This window comes from Dermacentor andersoni, chromosome 2, assembly GCF_023375885.2.
Source record: "Dermacentor andersoni chromosome 2, qqDerAnde1_hic_scaffold, whole genome shotgun sequence".
Taxonomy (NCBI): Eukaryota; Metazoa; Arthropoda; class Arachnida; order Ixodida; family Ixodidae; genus Dermacentor; species Dermacentor andersoni.
The window spans coordinates 39,867,155-39,880,878 of record NC_092815.1 but is presented as its reverse complement, the minus strand read 5'-3'; the positions used below and the strand labels follow the sequence as shown (position 1 = coordinate 39,880,878).

Here is a 13,724-nt window from a genome sequence, read left to right as displayed (position 1 = left end):
GTCCCGTAACTAGGGAACCACCCCGTCTGGCGCCTGCGTGCACGACCGATTTATTTCGGGCCCAATAAATGTTGATTCATCATCATCCCCTCCAGAGTACCAATGCACACCCTTTTATTCATAGTCAATTTATTTTCTGCAAAGCTTGGCAACAATCTGTACTTGAGCAGGTTATGCAGTGCATTTCTGTATTCGTATTTATACAGGTTACACACTGCATGTCTATTCGATATTGACATTTACGTCTACTCTGACGGCATTTGTTGCTGTTTTTTTTTGCATTTTAAAGGGGTACTGAAGCACTTTTCAGCACAGTACGAAAGTGTTTCTGAACTATAAACAATTCCAACAAGCTGTAATAGCAGCATTTCTTTCAGTTTCAGTATGCAGAACACAGATTTTTGAGTTTTTTTCTGAGGCAACCATTCAGACAACGAACCAAAAATTTCGCATCGAGCTTTCTCAATAACTAAACCATCACCACAAGAAATTTTTTACCACGAAGCACCCTTTCACTGCAGTTGGCCTTCAATTTTTGTTTCAGTGCTTACCTGTGCGCTCACTGTACAGAATACTGCCGGAGGGATCTGTAGTTCGAACAAGTCAGGTTCATAGCCCAGCGAATATGTTAAAAAAACTGTTTCTGCAAGTGCACATAGCTGTCAGATTTGTTTCGACAGTGGCACAACAGAAATAAGAGGCATACACCATAATTGCACCAGTGAATCTCCCTCACTTCACGAGTCGCCTTATCTGTTGGCGTGCCTATACCGAGTATGGGAGAGCTTGTTTCAGCACCACACGGCAGCACGTGCTGGCAGCATCTGTTTTGTGGTCGTTAGCACACATGTTGCCCAAACATCAACAGGCGAGTGGACAGCCTGGAGAATGACTAGCAGGGGGAGCGCTGGATATGATGGTTCTTGTGGAAAGAGAGTGGAGGTTCACTGGCAGCTTGTGGCAGTGTGGCGAGCAGGCAGCATCCCAAAGATCCGTCTATAATTGGATGGATGGCTGGAAATCGAGCCAGGGAAGTCAGCGAAAGGCAAGCTCCTGCAGTGCAATAACGCCTGCCTCCACAACAGTTGAGCAACAACCGAGGCACTCGCCACGATGGGCTTTCGTGTGGTGCCGCACCCACTATGTTCCCTCGACTGGGTCCCTTCCGGCTATAACTTGTTTGGAGTCGTGAAGATGACTCCTGCAATGTCAGCGTATCGCTAATATAAAGGGGCTGCAAGGCATTGTCTCGGCATGGATGTGCAGCAATCCAAATAAGTCAATATAGGAGGGCCTAGCAAGACTGACTCACAGATGGGAGAAGTGCGCTGCTGTCCAGGGTGATTACGTTGAGAAAGTAGACATTCAGACAGATATGCAACAAATTTCTGTTCGCCGAAAAAAAATAACTGCAATTCATTATAGTACACCCCTGGTAAATTTCTACTTTGTTCTTGTTCCACTTGTGTTATCAGGTGGTACAACAGGCTGTCTAACTTCTCTGGTGGCAACTTCTCTGATGATTTTCCAATGCCTGCAATTTGGTCATGATGATTTGTGCATGCAATTCCTTTCAGCAGTTTAGCACAATAACACTTCCAATTTCTATGGAATGTTTGCTATTGCCTACATAACACTGCAGCCACAGGCTAGCCTTAATTGTGCAAAAGCTGTAAAGCAACACAGTGGAGACGGGGATGTGGTACACAGAATGTTGTCACTGGAAAAGTGGGGCACCACACTAAAAAACAAGGTGCAACTTGCCTGAACCGGGAGCACTACATAGTGCTTTTGCAATGTTGGATGCAAGAAGCAGCCCATGCACTTTGTCCAGACAGCACAAACAGAAAGGCTGCATAACACTTAAATTAGCCTGCACACTGACATGGCAGTAGCATACTGTTGTTTCAGGCAAGCTGCAGAGATAGGGGCATGCAACTGCACTCAGTTGAATGGTCCCATTTTAGTGAACATGTAAACACCAGCTTGTTATCAGTGATAAAATGCATCAAGAGGCCTTTTTATGTTTCCTAGGAAAAAGCAGTGAATCATCAAATTTGCTGGAATGTTTTATTTCATTCATCATGGTAATTTTCCATGACGTATAATAAAACAAAAGTTGAGTGCTACATCAATCTATAGAAAGTAAAATAGTTCAGCAAGGTCATGTATATGACTATAAATTAAGGTACACCAGGTATAGTGCGATTAGTGGCAGTTATCACAGGCTCTTTGGCATGTTGGGCATGGTCATTTATGGTGAGCTAACTACCCATACGTGAAAGACGATCAACCTCTTCCTTCAAGTGCTTTTTCTGCAATGTGAGACGCCTAAGCATAGTCTGAAGTTTGCTGACCTCTTCTCTGAAGATTTGTCTGCAATGGGAAGAGAGAAGGCAAAGATAATGTGATTCAGTAGTGCCTGCAAACAAAATTCAGGCAATGCACTTTTTCTTATTTACCATGCACAAATAGTTGAAATAGCAGTATATGTGAAGCGTTCATTTTTTTCTTCTTAATTTCAAAACAAGCCAAATCCAAAAACTGAAACTAAGCCAGAAACACATGAATTCAAAGCTGGACCTTCAAACACTCCAAACAATCAGGTTATATAAAAATGGGCCATTTTAGGCTGTAAAAACATGCTAGAAGATCGTGTTTTAGTCGAAAATGAGCCAAGTCATTTGTTTGCGCTAATCAATGTGAGCCAAATTTAATTATCCAATTGCAGTGCTCCAACGGCACTATGTGACTACACCAGTATGACGTGCTATGTGAGCTCTTGCATGAGGATCTAGTCTTGCTCGTTTTTGCAAGTGAAGTAGTCCCTGGCTATAGATTACGGTGGCTGTGGAGAAGTTGGCGACAATTCGGAATTTAGACAGGGTCCTTGAAAGGTATACTCACTGACAAAATATTGCAAGGCACGTGAGCGTGGTTTCGCTCACGTGCCTTGCAATATTTTGTCAGTGAGTATACAGTCACGCATCTAGCAGTCACTGCACGTGCACAGGCTTGCTTTGACGTGCGGCTGTGCTAACTGCACTATCTCTCTCTGGTGCGCGGTCATGCTCTCGCGTGCCCTGGCATGTTTTGTAGGCAAGTGTACATCGGCTAAGAGAACTCTAAAAGCTGCACCTCTGCCAAAATGTGACCACACAAAGAAAGCGTTGATTTGCATGCTTGCATCAGAGGCATCATTGAAAAGCTGAGCGAAATTTAGTGAACTGCGAATAGTTTGACAAAGCAAGCAAATGTCAATTTAATTGCTTGTGAAGCTTGTGGGTTCACGTATTAGGGGCCTAACGAAAATCACATCGGTTCCAAGTTTAGCGGCACACTGCAAAATAGGGCTCGAGAACAAGAAAGAGATGGCTTTTTACAGAGACATGTACATTTCGTGCTGTCCTTGCGTTTGGCCATAGTATACTCACACGACTTCTCATGTACAACACGACAAAGGCAAGAGAAAAGCAGAAAATCGAGATAACCCAAAACGCCTTGATTAAGTATTTGTGTTCAAAGTAGGACAATTTGTTGTGACATAAAAAAGAGCCACATCTAAGATTTAGTGTCAAACTGCACTTAAACTGTGTAAGGTTATGAGTCCCAGTTACCAGGAAAGACATGGGGAAGGCAGGAGATGGAAATTCAGGATGATGAGCAAAACGAGAACCAGGTAAAAGCGGGAGCCAACGTTTCGACAAGTGGACTTGTCTTTTTGAATGTGACATATGTTTTCCTTGGCACAGTACACATAGGTAGGGTTCTTCTAAAGGGCAGATGTGGTAAGGCGGGTGGGTACGGCAACAACCAAAGGTGTGTTAGTGGCGAGGGTGTAGAATTGAGAATAAAGGAGTGCTGGCACAAGGTCGGTGACACGGCCGTGTGTCAGCCAACATGTCAATAGAGGGGTGCAATATTATCCGTTTCGCTAGAGGTCGTGGGCTATCGTGTGTCTGAAAGAGATAATAAAAGGAGCGGCAAAAAACGGTGCTCGTGAGGAAAAAAAAAAAATATATATATATATATATATATATATATATATATATATATATATATATATATATATATATATATAAAAGTTACTGAAATAGAATAAATAGCATATAAATAAAAGAAAAGAATGAAAGGAAGGGAGGAAAATAAAACACTAAGCAACCAAACTAAGTGTTGCCTATAGCTTGAAATTTAGCATAGCGAATAGCTCTAAAGCTCCTTTTGAAACGTTTATACCTATTGGTTTCAATGCCTTGAACTTACGGATAAGGTATGAATCTATTTTCTTTCTCGTTCATAACGGAAATTTGACTAAGATGTAGAGCTTAAGTTGATCAAAGTTATGAGCTGGTTGGTTTAAATGCCCAGCGACGGCTTTGGGAAGCTCTTTAACTGTGTCCGCACAATATCCGTTTAATCAGACGTTCATTGATTGTCCCTTTTGACCGATATATTGTTTCTTACAAAAGGAACATTCAAGCATATAAATCACATTCGAACTTATAGAAGTAAAGCTAGTGTGTATAACTATTTGCAGTACCTTTAACTTTAATGTTGAAGGTGCCTGCAGGCTTTGCACCTGGGGCGACAACATCTTTTTATTACGGGGGAATCATGTCGGCCGACTTTTGCGTGCACTAACATGTCTTTAAAGTTTCTGTTGCAGTGATAGGTAACCTTTGGTACATCTGGGAATGCTTTTCTCAGATGCTCATTACTTGATAATATTGGGTGGTATTTTCGTAGGATGCTGTTTATGTTTGGGAAGGCATTAGAATATTGTTATAAAGGCTGGCAATCTGTCAGATTCTTGTGTAGGCTGTTTCTTAGCTGATTCCAACTGTCTCTCCAATTTTGATGCGACATTATAAGCTCTGTCGAGAGCAATTTGTGGATAGCTTCTTTCTGCTAGCATTGTTTTAAGGTCATTTAGGTGGAGGATATAATCGTTGTCTTCGCTGCAGATTGTTTTTATTCATTTTGCTTGTCCGACCAAAATTCCTTGCTTGAAGTGTTGCTTGTAGTACTGTTGTAGTCTAAATATTGCTGGCTATCCGTAGGCTTCCACTAAAGTGTAGTTCTCAGTTTTCCATTTTCTATGTAGACCGTCCTGTCGAGGAAGTTGATTTGACTAGGAGAGTTGTGATCAGTAAATTTAATAGTTGCTTATCTCGCTGCTGCCAGTGAGATAAAGCGCCTGTAGTAGGCACACATGCCAAGGAATCTATGCACTGCTTTCTTGTTGATGAGCTGCTGGAACTTTGTGAAGGCAGTTGTCTTCTGCAGGTTGAGGCGCACTCCAGATTTTCTGATGATGTGGCCCAGGAACAGTGGCTTGTTGTAAGCGAAGCGGCACTTTTCGGCTTCAGAGTGAGCCTTGATGACTTGATGGCTTGTAGTACTGTCGAAAGCGGCGTAATGTGGTCGTCGAAATTTCTGGCGAAGACGACGTCATCCAAGTAAACGAGACAGGTCTGCCACTTCAATCCTGCTTACACCATGTCCATGACGGGCTGGGACTTTCCAGGCGCTGAGCAGTCCAAACGGCATGACCTTGAACTCATAGAGGCCGTCTGGTGCGATGAAGGTGGTGTTTTTGCGATCCCTCTCGTCGACTTCTATTTGCCAGTAGCCAGTCTTGAGATCCATTGATGAGAAGTATTTAGCATTGCAGAGCTGATCTAATGTGTTGTCTATCCGTGGGAGGGGGCATACGGCCATCTTCATGATCTTGTTTAGTCGACGATAATCGACACAGAAAGGCAGGGTTCCGTCCTTTTTCTTCACCAAGACTACAGGAGATGCCCATGGGCTTTTTGACGGCTGGATGATGTCATGCAGCATTTCGTTTATTTGTTGCCTTATAGCATCACATTCTCACGTCGAAACTTGGTAAGGGCTTTGGTGGAGCGGTCGAGCGCACTCTTCAGTTATTATGCGATGCTTTGCAACTGGTGTTCATCGAATCCTCGATGACGTCGAAAAGCAGTCTTTGCAATCATCGGAGAAGACTTCTGAGCTGTTGCTGCTTACTCATGGGGAGACTTGAATCTATGTCTAAGTCTGGTTTGGGAACTATGGTAGTCGGGGTAGACTGAGCAGAATCCGAAAGGACAAACGCACTGCTGGTTTGTACAATTTCCTCGATGTATTCAATCGTAGCGGCGAGGTAGTCGGCGATGTCACATGGGCATTCGCCTTACTGCGTGCGCAGTGCGTCAACGGCGAACCCTCGCAGTCCCATCTCGCGGTAAGGCGATCGGTGGTAGATGTGGCCGGCAATGGTAGAAGTGGACGGGGGTGAGGGGCACACCAAACGTCAGTCTTCCTTGGAATGTTGCACAGGGTGATGGGTTGGTGTGCTGGCGGCGGCGGTGGTGGACAACGGAACTGTGGTATTACCGGGCCCTGCTGCGGGCACAGAGGGGGAACGTGACGGTGGGCTACAGCGGCGTATGTCATCGCTTGCGGCTGCGGCAATTGAGGGACTGCGAGTGATTGTTAGAGCTCCTCACTTACGACGTCAGCAATCGAAGCCACTTGAGGCTGTGATGAAGGGAACAACTTCTGAAGCTCCTCCCACACAACCGCTCTGATCGTCTCACACAGGTCGTCGGTGGCCAGTGACTGAACTCTGGCGCAGTTTTTTGAGTTCCTGCGGTAGTTGAATTGTCGTTTCTGCATTTCCAGTGTTTTCTAAATGTTGGTTGTGTCGCGCTTCAACGATTTTCAGTGAGCTTCGTATCATTACGCCGAAATGTTCTTCCTTCACACCATGCATGAGTAGGCGTACCTTCTCATCGGACATTTGCAGGTTGATATGGCAGAATAAACGGCTCATTTCTTCCGTTAAGATGGCAACATTCTCATTAGGTAGCTGCACTTAGGCTTCCAATAGAACTTCGACCCTTTCTTTCTAAACGATGCTTGTGAAGGTACTCAGGAAGTTACTGCAGAACAGGTCTCACATTGTAATGTTGGATTCCTGGTTCTCAAACCAAGTCCTCATGGCATCTTCAAGGAGATGTACACATGACGCAGCTTATCCCTAGAGGTCCAGTTGTTGAAGACAGAGATCCTTTTGAAAGTGTCGAGTCAGGTTTCTGGATCCTCCGATGAAGCTCCATGGAAGGCAGGTGGCTCCCTCAGTTGTTGAAGCCTGACGGGGGACGCTGGTGCTGCCATTGTGGCTGTTCTTCCTGGTCGTCTCAGGCAAATGTCCGTGCTCCGGTGGCAGTCCTTGCAGACTGCAGCTAGCTTGCTGGCCCTTGGCAACGTTGGTGTTGTCTTCGTAGTTCGGACTTGGATCATGGCTTTGCGGGGGCATTGGGTACACTAGCACCTCCACCAGATGTCACGTGGTAGTGGCTGAATAATACAGCGGTAAAACTGTGAATGACGAAGGGCGAACTTGTGCCCACAAAAGCAAGTTACACTCGAAGCACAGCAATAGCAGCAAACACGGCCGGCGATGATGGAAAATCTGATCAGCGGGTCAAGCACGTCGGCTTTCATACATCAGTCATCATAGGTTCCAGAATTATCGCTGGTGCACGCATGTCTTCCAGAAAGTTCTACACCATTCACGTGACACATACGTGCAATCAGGTTACAGAAGGTTCGGTGACAGCAGACAGTGGATAGAACCATCGATAACATTCTATTACCTTCCGATACATGCAGGCACGTCCTGCGCTGAGTGACATTTGCTAGAGAATGAAAATGCGGTCGCCCGATAAACAAGTATAAGTGTCAATATCTCAGGGACAGACTGTCATTCCTACCACACATTGTGGCAAATGATGACCATGGGTTTTCCTTGCTACTGTCGTAAAGTGAACAGGTGTGTGGTCTTGGAGCACATGAAGCTATCATTATTCGGCATGAAGATTTTGCAATAGATACTGTGCTAATATACTAATAATGAATTTCATACTGATGGCAGAATCACTTTAACCACTCACAACCCTGATGATTTATGATCCATAGTTTAAAACACTAAAAGTGACCTTTTCAGACGCCTGCTATGAACGCCTCCTATTTCCAGAAGTCAGTTTCCTTTAACTCTTCCATTATTGAAGAAAGCAATGTTGGAGTGAAGTTAATGTGTGCATCTACCACTTTCATGGACCAGAACTCACAGGATTGCTTGCTGCTCCTCAGGTTTAAATGCAACATCTTCTGCCGAGCAGTTAGTGCTCTGCCCCTGCAACTGATCCAGCTCAGCCCGTTTGCTCTCTCGATGCGAATCCAAGCATGCAGCTGCAAAGATAAGAAGTCACATGAGACTTTATCCATTTGCTATCTGTCCCATTACAGTAAACAGGCCCCAAAGTCAACAATGCTGCATAAGTTAAGTCTTGGCTCGCGTGACAAAAACGTCCGACGGTGTGAAACGTTCCCAACAAAGAAATTTACACAATCTAAACAGAAAAGGCTATCGATTTTTAACACCGAAGGATATCTTGTAGTGTCACCTTATATGCAAGATAAAGGCTATCAGTCTCTTCAGCATCCTTGTGCAAAAACGAAATGGCCAACGAAAGTGAGTACCAAATGGCCTATAGGAAGTTGTTCATGTACAACAGATGTTGCATTTTGTTGTATGTCACCTTTGTTGCATCATTTTCATTACACATAGTTTTCATCGCCCTTTAATGTCAAGCATTCATCTGTAAACTGATAACAGCCATCAGCCAGGTAGCCCAAGTACCAAGTTCTCTTGGAGCTCAAGTGAACAGCACATTTTAAAAATGCTCCATTTTCTTTTACTGTACTCCATTTCATACATGACAGGCAACTCTGCAAAGTCTAGAGAGTTCTCTCATTGCATGCATTCATGACCGAAGAGATGTGCATCACATATGAAAGGTATAGATATACTTAATGTAGCTGGATGTAACATTATGTCTCAATTTTATGATGCAAAATATCACGAAATCAACACAAGGAGTGTGTTTCAGATCTGAACCTATCTACCACTGAACAAGCAGAGTACCAAATTTCTGCAAGCTGCAGCTGCAGCACACTGGTTAGCCGCAGATGCAGCGCACTACTGCCGCTTGTGGACAAAACATGCATGTCACATACAGGAAGCTCAAAGCTGCACAAATATTACATGATTTGACGTTGTATTAGCCAAAAAGTTGCAATATTTTAAATAGTTATTCTATAGAAAGCATCGCAGATCAAAAACTGTACTATTGCAAAACACGCCGAATGAGATTTCTACAGCCACACTACTTGCATCACTTCTAATGTGTTGCCTGCTAAAAGTATGAAACGGAGTATAGTAGTGATTGTGGTATAGTACTTCTGTTATATAGACAATGGCCGAGCACGTTAGGCAGAGAAAGCTGTGGCCCTCTATTATGAGATCCATACTAACTGAACTGCTTGTGCCATTCCTAATTGAATCGATGAAGCTTCGCACACCTGTAATTCACCGTACAGAAAATTTTTATTAACCAAGGGACACAGAAACACTGTTGCAATGTCCGATATTCAATACTGTTAGCACTGCCACTATTCAAGTGAATAAAGTCGAACGACTTTATAACGAAGTGCTTGGGGCCCTCGAAATCATTTATTATATTTATAATGTTGCACACTGCACAGCTCACAATAGAACCAGAACCAGAATTATTCCTTCATTATACAAGTCATTTCATTGTACAGGCGTTCGATGTAAATGTGCTAGTCTGTAGCTATCTTTGGCTTATCAAATTTGTTTTCTTTCCCTGCATCTAACCGTTTTTATGGGCTGATTGCGAAGTCAGTGCAGTCTAATACAGCATCTCAAAGTGGTAGCTGCAACAAGAGAACAATGCAGGAGACTGGTACGTGACACATGCACCAGACATTCCAAAGAGCTACTTTGGCAAGATAGTAGTATTCGTGTGACTGTGGCCTAATGGCTTGAGCATTGGGCTCCTGTGCTGCAAAACTAAGCTTCAGTCCTACTGTTGGTTCACGCATTTCTTGAGAGCATGATAGGCAGACTTCACCCAGTGGTTAACAGAAAATTCAAGGTGCATATCGCGTATATGGGTGCATTACAGTGAGCACGAAATCATAAGTTTGTAAGAGATACAAAGTATAGAAAAGTCACTAAAATAAAGCGAAAAGCTTTCTGAAAGTGTTCGGCTATTTGTTTAAACGGAAACTCATTATCAATGGTTTATGCACAATTTCTTTTAGAATGCACCAAGTGTTGTTTGTTTTGTATCACACTGCTTCATATTCACTTTAGTATCTTTCCTTCAACTGCCACAGCTACTGCATATTCATTTTATCCTCTGGCATTTCAGAGATGCAAAAGCACCGTTCAGCAGCTCCTCCTGTTATCTCCATTCACTGCTTTAAAAAGAGGTTGATATCGTTCAGTGGACTTGTTACCTGTCAATACAACATGTGACTGTATTGATTCATCATAAATTTTTCTTCCTAATTTGAGGAAGCTATATAGATGGAAGCAGAATACCACATTAAAGTCCTGCAAAGCTGCACGTTTAATTTTTCATCACAAATGTTTGCCATGCACAATAACTGGGCAAAAATGGACAGTACATTAAGCAGTCCAATGCTAGATCACTTACAACGCTGCTCTAACTCTGGAAGTTGCATCCTCAGGGTTGCTGCCAACCTTTCAAGAGCTTCTGGAGTCTAAAACAAAGGAGAAAAAAATACAGCATCATATATGAACTCAACGCAATCACTATGGTCTAAGGCTACATTTGGTGTAATGATATCGCTCTGATTTACATCAAGCTAGCAAGAAAGCACAAGTAGTACTAATGCTACCCAATGCTGCGAGATAAGGTTGTCTCTTACCCATACAATTTTTTCCAACGCGTTATGAATCCCATTGATATACTGCTCAAAAGTGGTCCTGAAAAAGAAAAAGTTAAAATGGTTACTTTACAAAACAAAAGCTCATGGCAGCAAGGAAACCTCACAATTTCTGAAGCCTTGAAGACCTTTCCTGAAAAATTTTTGTTGAGAGGTCTATAATTCTCGTAGAAGCTTCTTCGTTTGCTTTCACGAACCTGCAACGTGAGGGTCAGTCATCAGGGCATGAAGTTGTAGACAGATTCTAAAAACGCACAGCATACTCACTGTTCAGATTGGGTCTGCAGACTGTCAGCCGCAGCCTTCAATGTGTGAAGATCATCTGGGGTATTAAAAAGACAGTATCCCGTTCAGAGCAAGGGTGAAATACCAACGCATAACGCGAGTTTGACAGGTAAAGTATCATGTGGGTAAGGAAAAAAAGTATAGCTTTACCTAAAGCACCGTTTTGTCTTGTTTTCAGAGCAGCAAGTTCATTTTCCACTGTAGAAATGAAAAGTGATAAAAAATGGGAACGAACATAGTCAAAGGTTAGCGCTGTTTGTGATTCTGGAAGAATGCGTACCGCTCGAGATTTCATCTCTCAGAGGTTCTGAGCTGTGAGTTTCCAGCGACCGCAAGTCCTGCTCCACGACCGCACGCTCTAAAGGCAAAAGTGAGCCGATAACACGTCAAACAATGCGATGGGCAAACAATGAACTTTCGGAAGGCGTGTCGGCCAACCGAGACAAGAGCAGCGAACGCACCCGCTGCGGCACTTTCCAGGAGACTGACGAAGCGCGAAGCGGCGAAGTTCTCTGTTCTGTCGTCCGTCATAATGTGGATTTACAACTGACTCATACTCAGAGGCTTCGCAACGCCTCACAAGATTATCAAACCTATTGTATAGTCGTCTGCTGTTTAATATCCTCTACACTGGCACTCGCACGGAACGCAGCCTCCTCCGACAGACGCGTAGGTCGCGTCGGTCGGCTTCACGTCATAGCATTATGTAAAAAAAAAAATAGAAATATGGTGCGATAGTCGTTTCGCGGTACCGAGAAGTTTCAAACAATAGAATGAATAAATAAACAAAAATTTGCAGGAGGGATAGCAAACGATGTAACAAGTAATGTCTGAAGCATGGCTGTCATTACGGGGTTTTGGTTTGTTTCTTTTTCACTTGCGTTCGGTATTAGCAATATGCAGAAGCATGGCCTTCGAGATTGGCATTTGTTGCTACGAACAAGCCATCGCTGCGTGTTTGACAAAGCAATGCTGAATTATTATTGCTGCCAACTTTTCGCTCTTACAATTTTTTTCTTAACTTCTTAATGTTGTTTTAAATTATCTGCCACAGCCATAGAGTTTCTCATTACAACACCTAGAGGGAAATCTGGCGCCACTGTCTATGGGAGTTTCGGAGTTTCCTAAGGGGCGCCGTGCCGTCATGGTACAGCACACTGTAGTCATGGGAATGACGGCACCACCGTTTATAGATGCTTTAAAGCTTTATAAACGGTGGGTACTACAGTGCACTATAACGGTACATAAAGTTACTATACTGGCTCTGGAGGACAAGCTACCCATAGCAATTATTGTATGAAACTCCATGACCCATATAGGGCCCATGCAAGTTTAGATAAACGCTAACAACATCCACGCGATTTCTGAAGAACACATAGGTTTTTTTCAAAATCTTGGTCCAAGTTAGATGGGACACCCCATATATATTTATCTAAACTTGCATGGGTCCTATATGGGTCATAGAGTTTCATACAATAATTGCTATGGGTAGCTTGTCCTCTAGAGCCAGTATAGTATCTCTATGCACCGTTGTAGTGCACTGTACTACCCACCGTTTGTAGATCCTTTAAAGCTTTATAAACGGTGGGTAATACATATATATATATATATATATATATATATATATATATATATATATATATATATATATATATATATATATATATATTATACAGAGAGAGAGAGAGAGAAATGGCCTCCCCCTCCCGAAAAATAGTTGGTATAATACGGACTTGAACCATACGTTTAAAATAGAATGGTACACCTTACGCCAACAATAACAACGGTATATTGTTCGCAGTCGTCTTAGCTTAGACTATTTTTTGAAGTCCGATTATACATAAGGCAGTCACATATTAATGCACCCTCATTTGCTTAAAATGAGGGTGCTTAAAATTTGCTTAAAGTCGCACCTAATTCGAGATAAGCGCGGTGGGTATCCATACGTGATTGCCTAGCTGTTATCACCTGTTGTAAGAGTTGTAGGACTATCTTACCGCTGGCATCCAGTTGCCGGAGTTGGAGGTCGTAGGGAGGAACTTTGGAGGAACTAGGCGTACGGGATTTATTTACATATTTACATTAAAACAAGAGATACATTCCGACAGTCTAGCGTGACTCCCGCAAGACGAAGCATACAGCACACGAGCACGAAGCTCCAAACCCACCCAGCGCACTGCTCACGAGCACGAGCACTCTCAAGCAGCCGACAACAGCTGCTTATAAACACTCTGTCCTACCTAGATCGCTAGGGGAGGGAAAAACGGCAGTTCACCACCGATTCGTAGAGTCCAACGTCACCGTAGTTGACCTGCCTTTTAGGGGGAGGGTTACACACACTTCCACACAGGTTTTACTGACCACGTTGAGGAGAGTGGGTTCTCGTGGTCACGGTGCTTGACCCGAGCAGGCGCCTCGAGCTGACCTCGTACAGCGGCCGCCTTGGCTGTCCATTGTCTGGCATTTTCAAAGGCTCATGAGATGGCACCGCAAAGCATCTTCCAGGAATTCCCCCTGCTTCAGTCGAACCGTGAAGGCGTTGGCGATTTCACTAACAATAATAGTTGGTCCGCCAATCGCGTTTAGCC

General features: G+C 43.5%; 1 protein-coding gene across 1 annotated transcript; it reads right to left on the bottom strand.

The window, feature by feature from the left end:
- Window positions 1–2,180: 2,180 nt before the first annotated feature.
- Window positions 2,181–11,796, bottom strand: LOC126542422 (uncharacterized). The gene is made up of 9 exons (XM_050189485.3): window positions 11,598–11,796; window positions 11,417–11,494; window positions 11,287–11,334; window positions 11,119–11,173; window positions 10,959–11,048; window positions 10,834–10,891; window positions 10,599–10,665; window positions 8,142–8,262; window positions 2,181–2,376 (listed from the first exon to the last, which is right to left on the bottom strand). Exons 1-9 carry the CDS (start codon window positions 11,665–11,667, stop codon window positions 2,265–2,267), a joined length of 699 nt encoding a protein of 232 aa, XP_050045442.2. The 5' UTR covers window positions 11,668–11,796; the 3' UTR covers window positions 2,181–2,264.
- Between the last annotated feature and the right edge of the window lie 1,928 nt (window positions 11,797–13,724).

Bases quoted from the DNA above. Each gene is read 5' to 3' on its own strand.
- LOC126542422 (XM_050189485.3), bottom strand. From the start codon at position 11,667: ATGACGGACGACAGAACAGAGAACTTCGCCGCTTCGCGCTTCGTCAGT. The intron at 11,174-11,286 runs GTAAAGCTATAC...TTAATACCCCAG, and splicing joins AAGACAAAACGGTGCTTTAG to ATGATCTTCACACATTGAAG. The intron at 10,666-10,833 runs GTAAGAGACAAC...CCTTTGTTTTAG, and splicing joins CGTTGGAAAAAATTGTATGG to ACTCCAGAAGCTCTTGAAAG.